This window comes from Pan troglodytes, chromosome 16 (genome assembly GCF_028858775.2).
Source record: "Pan troglodytes isolate AG18354 chromosome 16, NHGRI_mPanTro3-v2.0_pri, whole genome shotgun sequence".
Taxonomy (NCBI): domain Eukaryota; kingdom Metazoa; phylum Chordata; class Mammalia; order Primates; family Hominidae; genus Pan; species Pan troglodytes.
In genome coordinates, this window is record NC_072414.2 from 7,063,952 (window position 1) to 7,082,725 (window position 18,774).

The window sequence follows — 18,774 nt, forward strand, 5'->3', positions numbered from 1 at the left end:
GAGGGCCTGTGGGTTGCTGTGGGATTCCCCTTCCCTGGTCCTCTGTCTCCTGCTTCTGTCCTTACTCACGCTGCTGGTAGTTTTCTGGTGTGAGCCACGGGGGCAAGTGGGATTGACAAGCCTGCTGTCACATTAGGAACCTGAGTTAAAGTGGAGCTGAAAGCATGTCCTTGCTCTTGGTGTTGTGCAGAGAGCCACCTGTGCTCCTGGCTCAACGGGGCAGGTGCGGTGGGTCTGGAACCAGGCCCTGGTTGGGCTCTCCTCCCCTCCATGTTCCCCTGTCCTGTCTGATTTGCTTCACACTGACATAAGAGTTACTTTCCCTCGGCCTCCCAAAGTGCTGGTATTATAGGCATTAGCCACCACGCCCAGCCAGCATCCTTTCAAGTACTGGGGTACACCCAAGCTCCCAGCTTCTAGCTAGGAGTCATTTGGTCCCTCTTTATCCCAAAGGACTTGCCACCATCTTTGGTTCCCAAAGCCCAGCAGGGTCCAGGCTCTTCAGCCTCCAACCACTTTGCATTTCTTTTCTGCTTTTCGTTCATGGAGATAATTAACTTATTTTTCAGCCTGGGCATGTCTTTTTTATTTACTTTATTTTTTATTTTTATTTTTTGAGATGGAGTCTCACTCTGTCGCCCAGGCTGGAATGCAGTGGCGGGATCTCGTTTCACTGCAGCCTCTGCCTCCCGGGTTCAAGTGATTCTCCTGCCTCAGCCTCCTGAGTAGCTGGGACTACAGGTGTGCACCACTATGCCCAGCTAATTTTTACATTTTTAGTAGAGACAGGGTGTCGCCATATTGGCCAGGCTGGTCTCGAACTCCTGGCTTCAAGTGATCCTCCTACCTCAGCCTCCCAGAGTGCTGGGATTACAGGCATGACCACCGCACCCAGCCTTTATTTACTTTGTATATCTCATCTATTACTGCTGCAGTTTGCAGAAGAGAGGATGCCCTCAAACCTAACTTCTCCAAACCATCCCAAATGGGAAGTCTGCTCCACGTCAACAGCGTTGTTGCTTTTACAGACTATACGTCAACATGCCAGATTATAGCAAAAGGATGTCGAGGGAGCAATAGGAAAGCAAGCCTGAGAGTCCTGGAGAGAAGGTGGCAGAGCTGCCTTTTGAAGGTGGTTCCTTCCTCAGACTCTGCCCTTCCTGCCTTGTTCCTCCAGTTGCCAGATTTGCTGTTGGAGCTCCTCCACGGGCGAAGAGGTGAGGCTGGACTGAGAGGGAGATGGAGAAGCTGCCAGAGGTTCTTTTGGATCTAGAATTGAGACAGCAGTTCCAGCCAGGTCCAGAGGTGGGGGCTGTCACCCAGCCCCCAAGGGAATGGTACTGATTGCAGAATGTGGCGAGAACTCCCTGGCTGGGAGAGGGAGGTGCTTGCTCCCTTGAATCACCTGAGCCCAGGCTGGAAGGCCCAAAGGGGAGGACGAGGCCAGCTCACTCCAGCTCCATCCCCTCCCTTTAACCCTAAGCTAGTTAACCCTCTCAGACTCCAGTCCTTTTCCCTAAGTGCCCTCCCTGCAAAGTCTGCACCGAGCAGCGCTCCCTCGCACCAGCTCACCCTGCACTGTCTTGTCTTTCAGCAACCCCATGGGTTTCAACTTGAGACGATTCATTTTCCTAAAAGCCTCTTTGGGCTGAGGGAAGGCATGGGTGGCTCTGCCAGTTTTGGAGTGGGGGCCGACTCTTCTCAGAGCCGCTGCAAGGGCCAGGGCCACCCTCCCAGGCGGGTGTCTCTGGGCTGGGCAGCAGCTTTGTAGGCAGCCTGGGTCATCCCCACTGGTCTGGGAAGCTGGGGGTGCACTGGCTCCTGCTCCTGATAGGGCCAAGGCACCTTCCTTACCTAAGAGCTGACTTTCTTGAAGAGTGGGCACAGAGGAGCCGGCAACCTGGGCGGTGTAGGCACCCAGGAGAAAATCTGCAGCTCAGTATCAGAAGTCTCCACCAGCCCAGCTGTTGTAGAGATGGGGAAACTGGGCTGAGAGGGAAGGGGGCTTGCCCAAATCACCAGCCCTGGAATGTTTTGAGCTTTGGGGGTGGATCTCCCAGGAAACGTGTTTTATGGCACCACCGCCTCTGGTCACCCACCCCAAGGTGTGGCGGGCCTGGACAGCCAGCTTGACTGAGGGCCAGGCTGGTGAAGTCAAACCTACCACTCAGGAAGAAGACCTAGCCCTTCTCCAGGCAGAGTTCAAATGTGAGGACTGCCTTCTTTGGGCCTCAAATTCCCCACATGAATTCCAAGGACCCCTCTAGCTCCTACACTCTGGGCCAAGGTTTCCTCTGAGCCGCAGTCAGCCTAGAGGACCTAGGATACATCTTCCTTGGACAGAGACCCACCATAGGGGCAGCAGGAGGTAGGGGTGGGGGTAGGCAAGATTCCTGTGGGGAGGTGGAACTGTCATCAGAGATGGTGACTGCAGGCAGTGGGTGTATCGTGGCTCTGCTACAGTTACTTGCTGGGTGGCCCCATGACGTTTCTTTCCCCACTCTGACCTCAGTTTCCCTATCTGTTCTGTGGAGATAAGATGCCTGCCTACATATTTGGGGACTGGGATGTGTGTGGGGGCCAGTTGCAGTGTTTCTTGGTGTGGTCCTGGGGCAGCCTGCACCACCCCATAGAGTTTGCTGGGCCCCACCCTAGGCTCACAGGACCAGAATCTCTGGGAATGAAGCCTGGGAATTTGCATTTCCACAGGCATCCGGCAGATTCTGACATGACTGAAAAAGCACTAATAGTATATGGCAAGCTCTTTATAAAAGGTAAATTCATAGCTGCCTTTTACTAAACATAAATCTCACCTTCCCTTCCTCAGTTAAGGACACACACCGCAGTTGAAAATCACTGTGCCTTTCCAGATGCAGAATCTGACCTTTCCGATAAGATTCTGTTAACTGCTGCTTTCTGCAGTTTGTATTCCAAAACAAGGGGAATATGTTTCCATTTTTTCAATACAAATGTTTAAGTCGGATATGCTTTCTCAAACTGGACACACACTCACACATCTTAGGGTTTCAGCTATGGCTTCTCTCAAATTATTAGCCTCTTTCTGCCAGGGAGCAGTTTTTCCCAGACAAGACCCTGGACAGAGGCTGGTGGGGCCCCCTCCTCATCAGAATCACTAGATTATGACTGACCCCTAGAGGTGGCTTTTCTGCTTAAGTGTCAGCCCATGGGCTGGGTTGTGACCCCCAAAGCTGCGGCAGAAGCTTCCACCCATCCTGGGCCCCCCTGCCATCTATGGGGAAAGGCCTGTCCCTTGTCTTCTGGGCCCAGCCAGCCTCACAGGCATTCAGCAGATTGGAAAGTCGAAGCACGTGCTGTGCTTGGCTGGGCTCTCCTGCGCCCCTTTTTGGGGTGAGGTGGAGTGCATCCAGCCCCCAGAATCCCTGCCGTTTATTCCCACCCCTCATCCCCACCCCCATACACACTCACAAGTACAAACAGAGGCGCAGTCACCGGCACACACCACCCTGGACAGCACCATTTCCAGCCTCAGCGGGGCAGTTTCCTTACAGGGAAGTTAATGAGGCACCAAAGAAGGCTCAGGGGACAGGGAGAACCTCTATCGAGAAGAGGCTCCTAGACCTGGTTCTGCCTCTGAATTGCTGGGGGTCCTTGAGAAAGTTGCTATCCCTCTCTGGTCTCAGTTTCCTCAGGTGAGAAATGGGGGGCCGGCCAAATGGTCTAAGGTTCTGGGAACCTTTAAGTCAGAGCCTGTAGCTGGTGGTCAAGATGAGGGAGAGGCCCTTCGGGTCAGCCGAACGCCTGAGAGGCAGGACAGGCCCAAAGGTGAGCAACTTGAGCACATCAGGTGGGCTCAGAGCTGGCGCATGAGCCCCACAGCCTGCAGAGCAGCCCTGTACTCGGGAGTCCGCTCGCACCAACCCAGTGGGACTTCAGAGATGTGGGGTCCAGCCTCTCCTACTATTGCTGGGCTGAGGGCTGGGAGCTGCAGATTCTGACCCCACAGCTGCCTTAGACATGCCAGATGGTCTGGGGCAAGACACACCCCTCTCTATGAAATGAGCAGTCAGTCCAAATAGGTACATTAGAGAAGGGCTGTGGGATGCACCCAGCTGTAGCCTGGGGCTACAGACTGGCTTCCGGGGTACTCAAGCAGCTGGCCTCTGGGGTAGCAGCCCCAGGTATGAGAGGCAGGACTCAGAATCTAGGCCAAGCCTCCATAGGAATCCCCTCTGGGGAGCCCGGGCACTCTGCAGGAGGGGCAGCAGGCAGCAGGTGCACCAGGAGCATGTTTCACAAGGTGCCCAATATCGCATCTGCTCAGATAGGCAGCGAGTTGGAAAGTGGATGCAATAGGCAGGGTGGCGGCTGCTCCCCACAGCCAGGAGTCCGGCCCAGCACCCACCTGAGTCCGCCTCAGTCCTGCTCAATTGGGTTATCCGTGCTCTTGGCCCTCTGGTCCCACCCACAGAGGGAGGGCTTTGGGGCGACCAGGTGAGCTGGCCCTTGTGGGAGGATGTAACTGACTCCTGAGCCTGGCGAGCAGGCAGCCCCTCGCCAATGTCCCCACCCCCACCTCTCCAGCCCCCCGCATTCCCTGATCCTCCCATCGGCTCCCCTGACCCAGCAGTTTCCTCTGCTCACTCTCTTTTCCTGCTCCCAGGCTCGCCTGGTCATGTGTCCTTCACTCTCCTCTGAGTCTCCCTCTTTCCAAGCCGCCTCCACTCTACTTGACACACTCTCCCTTAAGACACCAGAGTACACAAGTGCAAGTCCCTGCACCTCACCTTTACTCCCAGACATGGGAGAGAGATGACATGAAGACCCAAATGCCACTTGGCAAGAGATCTGGGGTATGCAGAGGGGCAGATCGGAGGCTGTGGAAGCTCCAGGGGCTCCCTGGAGGAGGCTGCATGTAAGCTGGCTATTGAATGTGGCTCTGAGCTGAGACCTCTCCCTGAAGCTCCAGACCAGGAGCCAGCTGCTAGCTGGACCCCTCCATTTGGTGCCTCAGAGAAACTTTGCACTCTGTAGGTCTAACTTTGAACCCAGAAAATCCCCCCATATCGGCCCTGTCTCTTCATAGGGAAAGCACCACCTCTGACCCAGTTCTGCACCAAACCCACATTTGAGTTACGAGGCTCCTGCCCTGCACTGTGAGCACTCTGGATAAGCCAGTGCTGAGGGGGAAAGAGCTCTGAATGCCAAGCCAAAACATGAGTTTCAACTCCACCTCCAGCTCTGAGAGCTGTGGGTAGGGAAGGGCCCTAGTCCGGTTTGCTGTAGAAAGATCAGTCTGCCACTGTATGGCACATGGATGGCAGGGGCAGAGTGCAGGTGGAGAGAATAGAAGGTGGGCAGGGCGGGGGAGGCAGGGACATGGCTGTAGCCGTGGAGGTGGGAGGACACACAGGACTTGGTGGCCACTTATATGAACCAAGGGAGGGGTCAGGAAGAGACACCCAGTTTTGTATCAGATGTGTAGAGCGTGGGATGCTGTTCATTGACGGAGGGAGGAGGAGGAGGAAGAGGTATGGCATGGGAGGAGGTAGCTGAGCTCTGTCATGAATGTCATTTGAAGTCCCCAGGGAGAGCCAGGCCGGCCAGCACCTTCACTGCTTCAGCCACCTCTCAGGGTTTCTGTGCTCCCTGGCCCTCTCAGCTCCTGCTTCATAGCTGTCAGCTGCAGTGGGGGACAGCTGCACAAGGGCCCAGCATGTCTGTGTGTTTACCCAGGGGACTGCCGCATGGCCCATGCCGAGCAGAAACTGATGGACGACCTTCTGAACAAAACCCGTTACAACAACCTGATCCGCCCAGCCACCAGCTCCTCACAGCTCATCTCCATCCAGATGGCGCTCTCCCTGGCCCAGTGCATCAGCGTGGTAGGTGCAGAGGGTACCTGTGGCTCAGGCTCAGGTGAAGAGGCAGCTCATGCCCAAGCCCTAAGCAGTCAATGTCCAGAGGAATGAAATGACTAGAGTTGACTTAGACTCACCAGTACATGGTGGGGAGGCTGGAGGAGGGTCCATGAGGTTTATAGGTGTCCAATATTTAATGAGGTCATGGTTTTGTTAACAAAGAAGAAATGAGGGTGGGAGCAGGATCACCACTGGCTAGGCAGCCAATGGGCCTGCAGAGACTCTGCTCAGCTGAGTCTCCAGCATGACCATGAGCTTCTCCTCCTCATCCTCCCATCCCCACCCTACTTTTCTCCCCCAGCTTGCTCAACAGGTGACCTTACAGGCTCCCTACTCTTTGCAGGGAATAAGAACCAGACTGGGGGAACTGACGGGTACAGAGGCCCAGGTGTAGGCGCAGGACCACAGGCAGTGAAGCGTCTACTGACCCAGGCGGGTGAGAGTCTGGAGAGTGGGCATGGCTGCTGCAGGCATGGAAAGCAGGCACAGATGGCGGCACCCCCAGGGCCCATTGTCAGGGTCTCCACATATGGACGTGTGCAGAGGTGGGGGTGCTGAGGGAGGAGGGGCAGGGAATTTCTCATCTTCTCTCTACTGCCTCTGAGTTGGAGATGTCAGAGGGAGCCATGGCCCACTGTAAAGTAACACAATGTCCCCACCCACAGGATTAGAACCCCTCCCCTGGAAGCAGCTCTGAGGGGAACAGTCACATGTAGAGAGTGCAGGGCACTGTGTCCAGCCGGGGGAAGGAGGTCACCAAGGGGGTTGACCCTCCCCTGGCCAGGTGGCTGCCTTCTGACACACCAGCCTCTGTCTCTAGCACGGTGGCCCCCACACACCCAGCCTATGAAACCTACAGCCCTCAAGAAGGCTTTGGCCAAATTAATGAGCGGCTCCCTCTCCCAGGAGGAAGCACAGGTGAAGGATGTGGAGGGCAGTAGAGTTGTGTGTGCTCCGCCCCCTTTCTCCACAGTCGGATGGAAAGAAGGGGGCTTTCAGCCAGGCTCGTCCAGACTGGGGTCTGAGTGTCACTGTCCAGCTATTGGCTTCTTGCTTAATGGGTGAGCCCAGCTGCTCCCGTGCAGCTGCCGCCCTAGTGAGGGTGAACCGGCAGGCGAGTTACATTTCTGAAAGTCTGGGAATACAGTAAATATTAGGCTGTGGGCTGCTGGGCCAGGAAGAGTTGTTTATTTTTCAGGGTTTGTTTATCTATTGACTTGATGAGGGAGGGTTATAGGTACAACCAGTTTAAAGATGGAAATTTTGAGAGAGCAGGCAGGGATTTAGTGCTGGGTAAGCCTGGTCAAAGCGGCTCTTTTGGGGCGGCCAGAATCCAGTACCAATATCCTCAGCATGTTCATCAGCTGCTGGGGGAGTGCGGGACAGCATGAAAGCACAGGAGAACTTTCTGGATGATAGAAATACTCTGTATCTTCAAAGTAGGTGGGTTCCATGGTAATGTTAAATGAGTTAAAACTCATCAAAATGTAAACCAGACCTGTGCATTTCACTAATAGAAATTATACCTCCAATTAAAAACATGTTTTAAAAGACAGATGGGCCGGATGCAGTGGCTCATACTTGTAATCCCAGCACTTTGGGAGGCTGAGGCAGGTAGATCACCTGAGTCAGGAGCTCGAGACCAGCCTGGAAAACATGGTGAAATCCTGCCTCTATTAAAGGTATAAAAAAAAATTAGCCAGGCATGGTGGCACACGCTACTCGGGAAGCTGAGGCAGGAGAATTGCTTGAACCCACGAGGCGGAGGTTACAGTGAGCAGAGATCGTGCCATTGCACTAGAGCCTGGGCAACAGCGCAAGACTCCATCTCAAAAACAACAAAAAGAGGACAGATGAAGGTTTTCAACTTTCAATAAAGGCAGAGGAGCTTGTTACAGATTCGCCTCCCCACAAGAGCAGTTAGAAAAACTGGATAAAAATGTGCCCCGCCCCCAATCAAAAACAATTGTTGGAAGGTAATTGGAGACCTCAGCCAGGACTTGAGTGACCAGGCCTAGGAGGTGATCCTGACAGTCTGTAGTGCTTTCCCACATTTGGTGATTGGTCAACAGTAGAGGGCTAAGAGGCTAAGAAACTGAGTATGAAGTGGTAGTTAAGAGGCTGGAGAGCCTAGCTGAATGTTTGGCACTCTCACAGGGCTGAAATGACCTAATGAGAATTTGGGTCCCAGGAAGGAGATGGGACCTTGGTGGGGACCCTGGAAGGGCCACCCCTAGGAGTCCAAATGAATAAAACATAGACCAGCCATCAGAAAACCTAAAACCTGCTTTGAACCAGCTTAGTCTCAAAGTAGATGAAGGCGATCTGCCCTTACTCCAATTGTGTGCCATAAACTCAAAGTCAATACTCTCTGGAGGCAGATAAAAGTTTACTATGAATGCCAAAAGACAACACAAGACTAAATGAGAAAGACCAAGAAGAAAACTAATAGAAACATACATGTAAGGAAGAAACTTTTTTTTTTGAGACGGAGTTTCGCTCTGTCACCCAGGCTTGAGTGCAGTGGCACGATCTCAGCTCACTGCAACCTCTGCCTCCCAGGTTCAAGCGATTCTCCTGCCTCAGCCTCCCAAGTAGCTGGGATTACAGGCATGTGCCACCATGCCCGGCTAATTTTTGTATTGGCCAGGCTGGTCTTGAACTCTTGACCTCAGGTCATCTATTTACCTCGGCCTCCCAAATTGCTAGGATTACAGGCGTGAGCTACCATGCCTGGCCAGTATTTTGCCACAATTTAAAATAAATAAAATTTTTTTTTCAGGTTTGTGCTCAGACTATATTCTAAACAGTCACATGGCGGCTTACTCTTCTCCAGGCCTTGCTGCTGGGTTTTACATGTTTATTGTCTTTGCCTTCTTGTCATGTGCTCATTAGATGGCAGCTTCCAGGTGCTCCTAAGGGGCCAGGAAAGAGAGTGAGAAGGCACGGAGGTTGCCAGATCATCCCCCTTGGGGCCCCGCCCTCATCAACTCCCTCAACCGGGTCTCCTGCAACTATCGGTGGGCCATCTTGGCCACCGCTTCGCCCTGAGCTTCCTGCTGCTGCAGCTGGGCAGTGCCTCCTTCTCAGAGGCCAGCTGCTGATAGGTGGCCACGTACTGCTGCAGGTGACCCAGGTAATGGTCTCGCTGCTGCTGCAGACTCAGCCTCTTGGCTCTTCAGCTCCACCTGCAGGATAGGCGTCAGGGTAGGTAGTGGCTGGCTTCCAGATTCTGGGCCCATAAACAGGGTAGTGAGGGCACTGCGGGGCTCTGTTGCCTATCCAGGCCCCTGGCCCTGGCCCCTTCCTCCAGGCCTAAATGACTGCCTCCCTTGCCTAGAGGCCCATGCCTCCCTCCCCAGCCTCAAATCTCACACCCTTCTTCCCACCATTTAAACTGTAGGCCACAGACTGGTGGAAAAGCAGAGGGAGCCAACCACCATCTGCTAAGTTGTGGTGAGGTCGTTCTGTATGATCTCCAGGGTTTGCATGCACCTCCGCCTGCTCCCCCCAAGAGCTCGGCCTTCTGCCCCAGCTTCCCCAGCCTCTCCTCCAGCTCCTGCAGCCTCACCTCCTGTTCCTGCATCTTCTTCTCCTGCTGCCACAGCCTCACTTCCTGCTCCCGCATCTTCTCCTCCTGCCTCCGCATCTTCTCCTCCTGTTCTTGCATCTTCTCTTCCTGCTCCCACATCTTCTCCTCCTGCTCCCCCATCTTCTCTTCCTGTTCCTGCATCATCTCCTCCTGCTCTCGTATCTTCTCCTCCTGCTCTCGTATCTTCTCCTCCTGCTCCCGTATCTTCTCCTCCTGCTCCCTTATCTTCTCCTCCTGCCTCCGCATCTTCTCCTGTTCTTGCATCTTCTCTTCCTGCTCCCACATCTTCTCCTCCTGCTCCCCCATCTTCTCTTCCTGTTCCTGCATCATCTCCTCCTGCTCTTGTATCTTCTCCTCCTGCTCCCGTATCTTCTCCTCCTGCTCCCGTATCTTCTCCTCCTGCTCCCTTATCTTCTCCTCCTGCCTCCGCATCTTCTCCTCCTGTTCTTGCATCTTCTCCTCCTGCCCCCCCATCTTCTCTTCCTGTTCCTGCGTCATCTCCTCCTGCTCTCGTATCTTCTCCTCCTGCTCCCGTATCTTCTCCTCCTGCCTCCACACCTTCTCCTCCTGTTCCCGTATCTTCTCCTCCTGGTCGTGCATCTTCTCCTCCTGCCTCCACACCTTCTCCTCCTGCTTCCGTATTTTCTCCTCCTGCTCGTGCATCTTCTCCTTTTGCCTCCATATCTCCTCCTGCTCCCTTATCTTCTCCTCCTGCCTCCACATCTCCTCCTGCTCCTGCCTCTTCTCCTCCTCCCGTATCTTCTCCTGCTCGTGAATCTTCTCCTCCTGCCTCCACATCTTTTTCTCCTGCTCCCGTATCTTCTCCTCCTGCTCCCATATCTTCTCCTCCTGCCTCCACATCTTCGCCTCCTGCTCCTGCCTCTTCTCCTGCTCGCGTATCTTCTCCTCCTCCTGCCTCTTCTCTTCCTGCTCCCGTATCTTCTCCTGCTCGTGCATCTTCTCTTCCAGCTCCCGTATCTTCTCCTCCTTCTCCCACATCATCTCCTCCTGCCTCCGCATCTTCTCCTCCTGCTCCCGTATCTTCTCCTCCTGCTCCCGTATCTTCTCCTCCTGCTCCCGTATCTTCTCCTCCCGCTCCTGTATCTTCTCCTCCTGCCTCCACATCTTCTCCTCCTGTTGCTGGTTCAGGCGGTTCCACAACTCGTTCTCTTCCACCTGGGCTTGGAGCTTTGCTGACACACTCTGTAGCTCCTTACCCAGGTGGTCCGCCTCCGCCTGCAGCTGCTGCTGGAATAGTGAAAGTGTTTTTTTGAACCTCAGAAGGAAGCAGAATCATGAGCTAGCCATATAAATGTAATCTATAGGCTGGGCGCGGTGGCTCACGCCTGTAATCCCAGCACTTTGGGAGGCCGAGGTGGGCGGATCACGAGGTCAGGAGATCGAGACCATCCTGGTTAACACAGTGAAACCCTGTCTCTACTAAAAATACAAAAAATTAGCCGGGTGTGGTGGTGGGCACCTGTAGTCCCAGCTACTTGGGAGGCTGAGGCAGGAGAATGGCGTGAAGCCGGGGGGTGGAGCTTGCAGTGAGCTGAGATTGCGCCACTGCACTCTGGCCTGGGTGACAGAGTGAGACTACTTCTCAAATAAATAAATAAATAAATGTAATCTATAAAATAATGGTTTTCATCCATGATCCTTTAAAAAAATATTTTTAAGCCCTAACTCTTGAGATTCTGATTCCCCAGGCAGGGCCCCAATTTGTACATTTTTAGTACACTCTAGAGGATTCTATGGCGGGACCAGAACAAGGACCCACATTTTCCAGCTCTTGGCTGGAGCCTCCCCATACCCTGCATGATCCCTAGACCATGGTCCCAGCTGGATGGGTCTCCCACAACCCCCGGGGCTGCAGCTGCTCACCTGTGGCAGCAGGAGCTTGGCCCTCTCCAGTTTCCTTTTTAGCTCCTTTACGTTGAGCTGGATCTCAGACTTTTCAGATTCTACAAGTTGAAGTTTTTCTTGTAGTTTGGCATTTTTCTCCTTCAGCTCCTCATCAGTTATGCTATGGCCAGAGGCAGTAGAGAAAGGAATGAATGAAGAACATAAAAGACCGCTTTGGTGATTGACCCCCTACCCTCGCCCCACAACCACAGAACCGTGGCGCTGGAAGGGACCCCAGGAATTAAAAGTCCCAGGTGGCAGGCCAGAGAGAAGACATGAGTTGCCTGAGGCTACCCCATGAGTCAGTGGCACAGCCGGCACTAGAGCTTCCGTGTGCACACATGAAAACATGTATGAGCCTCTCCCCACGCTCACCTGGACCCCCCACCTCCCAGCACACCACCCATGCTAAGGGCCCCCAGACCTCCCATTCCACCTTCCCCCATCCTACGTGTTCCTGTACAGTTCCAGACTCAGGGCGTCCCTCTCCTTTGTTAACTCCTCAATGTACTGCAAATAGAGAAAGGTTAAGTCAGGATAGAGCAGGCAGAGCAGTAGCTGGACGACCAGGAACAACTACTACAGTGACTACTCCACAGTAACACTTCCTCACTCTCAATCACACCTGACGTGTTCTCAAGGCATTTCCAAGCCCATGGTCTCATTTGTTTTTCTTTCTTTTTTTTTTTTTTTGGCAGAGTTTCATTCTTGTTGCCCTCACTGGAGTGCAATGGCACAATCTCAGCTCACCACAACCTACACCTCCTGGGTTCAAGCAATTCTCCTGCCTCAGCTTCCCGAGTAGTTGGGATTACAGGCATGTGCCACCACACGGGGCTAATTTTGTATTTTTAGTAGAGACGGGGTTTCTTCGTGTTGGTCACCTCCTGACCGCAGGTGATCCGCCCACCTCAGCCTCCCAAAGTGCTGGCATTACAGGCGTGAGCGAGAGCACCTGGCCCTCATTTGTTTTTCAAAGAACTCAGTGAAGGTGGAAGGGACAGGGAAAGAGATTGAATTTAGGGCTGGCTAACAGGGGCCCAGAGCGATCAGATAATATTGCTATTGTTATTACTGTTATTACTACCATTGTTGGAACCTTTATTGAGTGCTTCACCAGGCACTATGCTAACAATCCCATTTAATCCTCACAACCTCCATAGGAGATGGTTACTGTTATTACCTCTATTGTGTAGATGAAAAACATGCGGTATTAAAGGTTAAGTGCTGCCTAAGATCACTTAGAGCTGGGATTTCAACACCCAGGTATATCTGATTCTCTAAGCCCATTCTTTCGCTGGAGGTAGGGGCACAGTTAAGAAGGAGGAAATTAATCCTTTGTTGAATTTTTGAAAGGATGATACGTTCGCATAGTCCAAAGCTCAGAAAGTCCAGAAGGGAAATATCTCCCCCCAACACTGTGCCTCTATCCTGAGTTTTTTTATGAATCCTTACAAACGTGTTTTATGTATATTACCATAATATGTACACACACACACATATACACCTGCCCCCTCTCTCCACACAAATAATAACATACTCAAGATACTCTTCTGTACCTTTATGGTACAAGTACCCTAACCGCCACTTAGGACTTGGCCAAGGCCACAGCCAAGTATGGGCAGGGCGGACACTTGGCCTCTGAGCTCTATGTCCAGTGCTCGCTCCCCACAGTGCTCCCCAACTCACCCACAACAGCCGACTCAGCCCCAGTCTGCCTCTAACAACCACACACAAAAGCAGCAAGAAATGGCCATGCTGCCTTCTGGGCAGGACACTCCATCCTACAGAAGGGACCTTTAGGCTCACTCCTCCATCTGCGAAGCTGGGCTCCCAAGGGACGGGGCCGTGTTTGGACTCACCCTATCCGCCTTCTTCTTCTGTGTAGCGACAGCAGAGAGAGCCTGCTCTAACTCTCCTGCAAACTTCCATGAATCATGCAGGCGGCTGATCAGATCCCTGGCCTCTCCTGGAATGAGAGACATTCAGATGTGGCCCAAAGGACTCCCCCTAAAGGCCTGTCAAAGTGCCAGGTTGAAGGATGATGGGGTGCCAGATTCCCACCTTCCAACTGCTTGACAGCATGCTGGCTGTAATAGAGTGCCGTCTGAAGCTCAGTTTTCTGACATGTAAGGATTCGTATGGTATGGACCTGGGCCTTTGGGAGAAAAGACAAGCAAATGCTGAAAGAGAAGCAAAGAAACATTCTCCAGAGGGCAGGAGGGAACTTCACACCCTCCACTCACCTCTAGCTCCCTCCTTAGGGCTTCCTGATGTTGGTGGCTTGCCTTCTGTTCCTATAGAAAGAGGAAAACAGAGCTCTTGCTAGGGGGAGGCAGAGATGGCACAGCAAGAGACATGCCCCCAGAATGGCACCACTGCCCCAGAACAGGCCCACCCATGGGACCAGTTTATCAGGGACCCTGTGGGGATGGGGTGGAATCTTGGGGGTGAGCCTTCTTCCCCAGTCTGGGAGTGGGTGAGATGAGCCTGGGGTCTCTACATCTGAGTGCCCCCAAACCCAGCGGTCATGTCGTGAGCAAAGAAATCACATTACTTCTTCCAGCTGAGCTCGGTTCTGTTGTTTCTGTGGGGAGAGTCAAAGGAAGGTGACTGAGGGTGGCTCCCTTGACTCTATTCCCCAGGCCAGGAAGCGATAGGCAGGGGCCAGGAATGGATTTAAAAGGCGCAGTTCTCAGACCCAATGGGAACATGAACTGGTCAACTCTCCTCAACTCCCAAAGAAGAAGGATTTGGGTCTTTTTGGTTTTTGCCCACAGCCACAGAACTCAAAGTCTGAAACTAGATTCTCTTGAAAAGACAGTAAGAGAAACCTTCAGAGGTGGAGTGTGAGAAAAGCCCACCCTTCTGCCAGCTTGTGATTTAGAAAGGTGCATTCATTCAGCAAACGTTGAGCACATACAGGCCAGGGACGCTTCTTCACAGCGGGAATAGAGGTCAGAAAAGGCAGACAGGAGCCCTTGGCCCCGAGGTTTCCATTCTAGTGGGCCTTTAACTCTCGGACTCTCAGAGCTAACAGAAACCTCTGATACTCTCTAACTCTACCTCAGGAAATGCAAGCCCAAGAAGGAGAGTTTACAGCAGGCCCTGGACGAGGGATTAACATAAAAACACAATGACAAATCTCATTTAAACTTCACAAATGTAAGGAAAACAATACCACTCGTATTTTACAGATGTGAAAAGAGAGGCCCAAAGAGCTCAAGCAATTTGCGCTAAATCATATCCCTAGCAGATGGAGGGGTAGGATTCAAACCCAGAATTCTTAACCAGTACCTGGCAGTTCTTCCACAATCTTAACAATTACCCTCCACCACCCCTTGGGCCCTCTGTCCCCAGGAGCCTGGCCAGCCAAGACTCACATCCTCAGGTGAGTGGCAACCACCAGAAGTGGTTGTCTCAGGGTTAGTGCCATTATTTATTTTCTTCTTTTTGGTGTCGCTTGCTGCTGTACCAACACTAGGGTTGGTCTGGGGATGATGGTCTGTCAACTGTGGAAAGGAAGAGCAGTGATACTCATGAGAACTACAAGCTCCTACAGTCACATCCTGCTTTACAGTTTATACTAAATACTCTTATAGACCATCTGATTTAATGCCACCAACTGTAGGAAATGTTGTCACAATCACTTAGTGACTGAGAGAGATTGATACCATGGCTGAAAAAAAAGGCAGTAATGGAACTTAAACTCAGTCTTCTGACTCTGAGCTCTGGGATTTTGCCCTAAATCAGCAGCTGCCAGGGACCAAAACCAGAGGCAGAGGTAGAAAAGCAAATATTAAGTAGGCAGGAACTGTGCACTATGTGGTTTAGGGTTATTCACCCTCACACGTCTGTCAGTGTTAAAAAGTACACCAGTACCTCTCAAACCTTTACATCAATGTCTCCTCATGGCAGAAGGCAGCCTTTCTGCTAAATCTGGGAATTTAACAGAAAGAGGACAACCCAAGCCTCATTTCAGAGAGAAGTCTTGTATATGCTTATAAATCTATGTGACTTTCATCCCTAAGTACATTAATGTTTTGTCTCTCAGTAGAATCAAGGGAAACTGATGCTTCAGAAAGATGCCCCGTATTTATCCTGTGGCACTCAAAGTACCCCAGGTTGAGATGAGATGAGGAAGACTCAAGCTGTCAAGTTCAGTTTCCCGAGATCTGTTCCACAGAAGATAAGCAGATCTCACTCCAGAACCAGTGACTGAGGGGCACTCTGGTCCCAGAACAATGGAGAATTCAAATCTGAGGTGCAGAACTGAGAAAAAATGTTAAAGTCTCTCTGGAGAGTAGAAGCCTGGGAGAAAACCCAACCAAACCCATTCTCCCATTGCCACCCAGAGACACTGTCAACGTGTTGAGCTCATGGGGGAGGTGTAGGCTTTTCACACTGTCAAGGTCTGTGGTAAGGAAGTCAGGCAGCCTGAAACCTCTCTCTTCTAGGTCCCACAGTCCCCATTCCCCTTCCAGCTGGAAACCCGTGCTGCAACCAGAGGAAACAGAAGTGGGCAAGAACACTTAGGGGACTGGGTCCTAAGACCAAAGGCCGGTCTTGTGGTAGTAATGACAGTTTGTAGAGGGACTGTGACGTCACTACATTCTACTCCTCGGTGGAGTGGTTGGGGGGGACACATGAGTGCAATGCCCAAGTTGCCGCTTTGAGACTGGGGAGGGGGTCACAAAATTGGGACCCAGGTCCTTGGAGACGTGACCCCAAAGAGCCCCGGGAGGTCAGGCTTGGGGCGGCAGGAAGTGAGGGCCAATTAAGAAGCAAGGAGCTCCAGGAGTCACATCCCCAAAGTCACCCTGTGGCAACTGGTGAGGGCAGGTTCTGGGGCACCCAGGTCCTTGGAGATGTGAGCTCAAGGAGCCCAGGGAGGTCGGGTTTGGGGTAGCAGGAGGTAAGGGCAGAGTATGGAGTTGGAAGCCCCAGGAGTCACCTGCTCAAAGTCACCCTGGTGTGCCGGGCAGAGCAGGGGCAGGACTTATGAGGGGGTTGGGCTGGCTGACAAGATTTTGGTGTGGGGAGCCCAGAGGCACTGGGGGGGTGCCCAGCCTGGTGTCCCTCAGGAGTGGCACAGACTCTGGCAGCAGTTCAGCTGTCAGAGGGGGCCTCGGGTTGGGTTGGGGTGTTGGTGCGTTTACCTGTTCCTTGGCCTTGGCCAATTTGCTCTGTCGGGTTTCTTTGGACATCATAGGATGGGTAGGGAGGTGGGGATGGGTAGGGAGGTGGGGATGGGTAGGGAGGTGGGGATGGATAGGGAGGTGGGGATGGGGCCACATCAGCATGATCCAGGTGAGGACAAGTATACACCTCCAGTCACCTCTACGTCGCTGTGTGACTGAGCCAGAGGAGGCGTAACCAGGGCTGCACTAGAATGCAGAATAGGGGTGTGGCCTTAATGCTTGAAGCCCATTGGTCAATGAGAAAGATGAAAGGAAAAGGAGGTGTGGCCAGACAGCAGCGTGTCATGAAGGATCTGTGTTGTCACAAGGAAAGCTGCCTATGCAACCGCTGTCCCCGCCCACTCCAGGAGAGGGGCGGGGCTGGCTTTCACTTTAAAAACTTTAAAACTTTTATTACCTCAATTGAGGTACAAGTCCTATTAAAATGGAAATTTTATAGTGTGCTTGATGATTGATAAAGCAGACTTTATTATCCAACATTCCAGTAAGATAATCACAATGTTTTCTCTTTTTTGGAAAAACTTTCTCTTATTCTCCTACATTAGTGTTTAGTTTTTTTAAAAAAAAAAAAAAACAAGAAACATGTCTAATATCTTTAAAAATACGAAGCTTTGAGCCAGGCGTGATGGCTCATGCCTGTAATCCCAGCAATTTGGGGGGCTGGGGCGGGTGGATCACCCGAATTCAGGAGTTCAAGACCAGCCTGGCCAACATGATGAAATCCTGTCTCTACTAAAAATACAAAAGTAGCTGGGCATGGTGGCAGGTGCCTGTAATCCCAGCTACTTGGGAGGCTGAGGCAGGAGAATCCCTTGAACCTGTGAGGCAGAGGTTGCAGTGAGCCAAAATCATGCCACTGCACTTCAGCCTGGGCTGCTACAGAACGTGACTCTGTCTCTAAATACACACACACACACACACACACACACACACACACACACACACACACACGGCTTTCCATTTAATAAGCACTCAAAGTTCTTTACAAGGTTAAAGCAAATACAGGACCCTTCTAAAGTAAGGCTAAATGCTAAGTGATGGGGGAGAGAAAAAGGACATAAATAACTCCTACTCTCATGAGGTTAATCACTAAATCCGATTTTTCTAGAATCACCTGGCCTCTAAGCCCTGAAAATGAAACTGAATTTCTCACTCGATACTTGGCTATGACTTGCAATCATGAAAACCAAGAATTGTGTTATGTCACTGTGTATTGCTTGTTACCTGGGATCACGGGTTGACTTTTTCATGATTTGCTCCATTACCTGTGTGCTTCTTCTCCCAGTCCAAACTACGCTTTTTTCTAGAGTTCTACAATTTACAGTTAGTATGTAAGGGTGGCTCTCAAACATATAGTCTCTGGACCAGGAGCACCTGGGAACTTCTTATAAATGTAAATTCTCAGGCCCCACCCTAGACATGAATGAATCAGAAACTCTGCAGTAGGGCCCAGCAATCCGTGCTGCAATAATCCCTCCAGGTGCTCAGGAACCTCTGCCATACAGCAGGTAGAAAAATGTGTTTCCTTCTGTAGGTCCAAAGCCAGGGATACTATATGGTCTGTCTCAATATGAAACAATGACATGCAATTAAAAGACATAAATCTCCTTCCTACTTCCACCCTCCAGCCAGTGTGTTTTATTTTTATGAGTTCAATAACAAAACGTGTGGCAATCAGAGATTTCATCTAAAAAATATATCTACAGGTATCAGTTCTCATCCAGCCTGATCTCATCCAATATCATTTCTATCCTCTTACATCTAAAGTTTTAGAAAAGGATTTTCACAACGTAAGACTCAGGTGCACTAGGAGTTCTATGATAAAAGACCAAGTAGATCTGAATGTCCAAACTTACTAGAGAAGAAAAGTGGACTCATTGGCTATATTTTCAAATTGCATTCAACAGGAAATTAAAGTTTTGAATTTTTTCCACCTTCATCCTTCCAAGTTAATAGAATTAAACCAGAATACTCCATTCTTCCAAAGCCTGTAGCCAGGCAAACTTTTACTGTATTACTTCTTGCTTTTCAATGGATATAAAGCAGAGTCCTGGTAGGCACATTTTGTATACCTGCAAAGATGCAAAACTAAACAGTTCCCTCAGTTCAATATTAAAACAAAAGTCCTGTAAACCTCAGATGGTGAGTGTAATACTTCAGCACTAGCACGAAAGCC

General features: G+C 51.5%; 1 protein-coding gene across 6 annotated transcripts; it reads right to left on the reverse strand.

Annotated features, from left to right (window-relative positions):
• Nucleotides 1-8,791: 8,791 nt before the first annotated feature.
• LOC750048 (golgin subfamily A member 6-like protein 25) lies at nt 8,792-16,795 on the reverse strand. Of its 6 annotated transcripts, none has more exons than XM_054667264.2 (10): nt 16,557-16,794; nt 14,781-14,909; nt 13,955-13,984; nt 13,644-13,694; nt 13,462-13,555; nt 13,260-13,366; nt 11,849-11,907; nt 11,377-11,518; nt 9,472-10,737; nt 8,906-9,088 (listed from the first exon to the last, which is right to left on the reverse strand). In XM_054667264.2, the coding sequence occupies exons 1-10, from the start codon at nt 16,698-16,700 to the stop codon at nt 8,987-8,989; spliced, it is 2,124 nt and encodes a 707-aa protein (XP_054523239.1). In that variant the 5' UTR covers nt 16,701-16,794; the 3' UTR covers nt 8,906-8,986. The 6 variants fall into 6 exon arrangements, with proteins under 6 accessions (XP_016783308.3, XP_016783307.3, XP_054523239.1 ...); XM_016927816.4 differs by having other exon boundaries at nt 9,472-10,740; XM_016927819.4 differs by lacking the exons at nt 8,906-9,088; nt 13,955-13,984 and adding an exon at nt 8,792-8,815.
• Between the last annotated feature and the right edge of the window lie 1,979 nt (nt 16,796-18,774).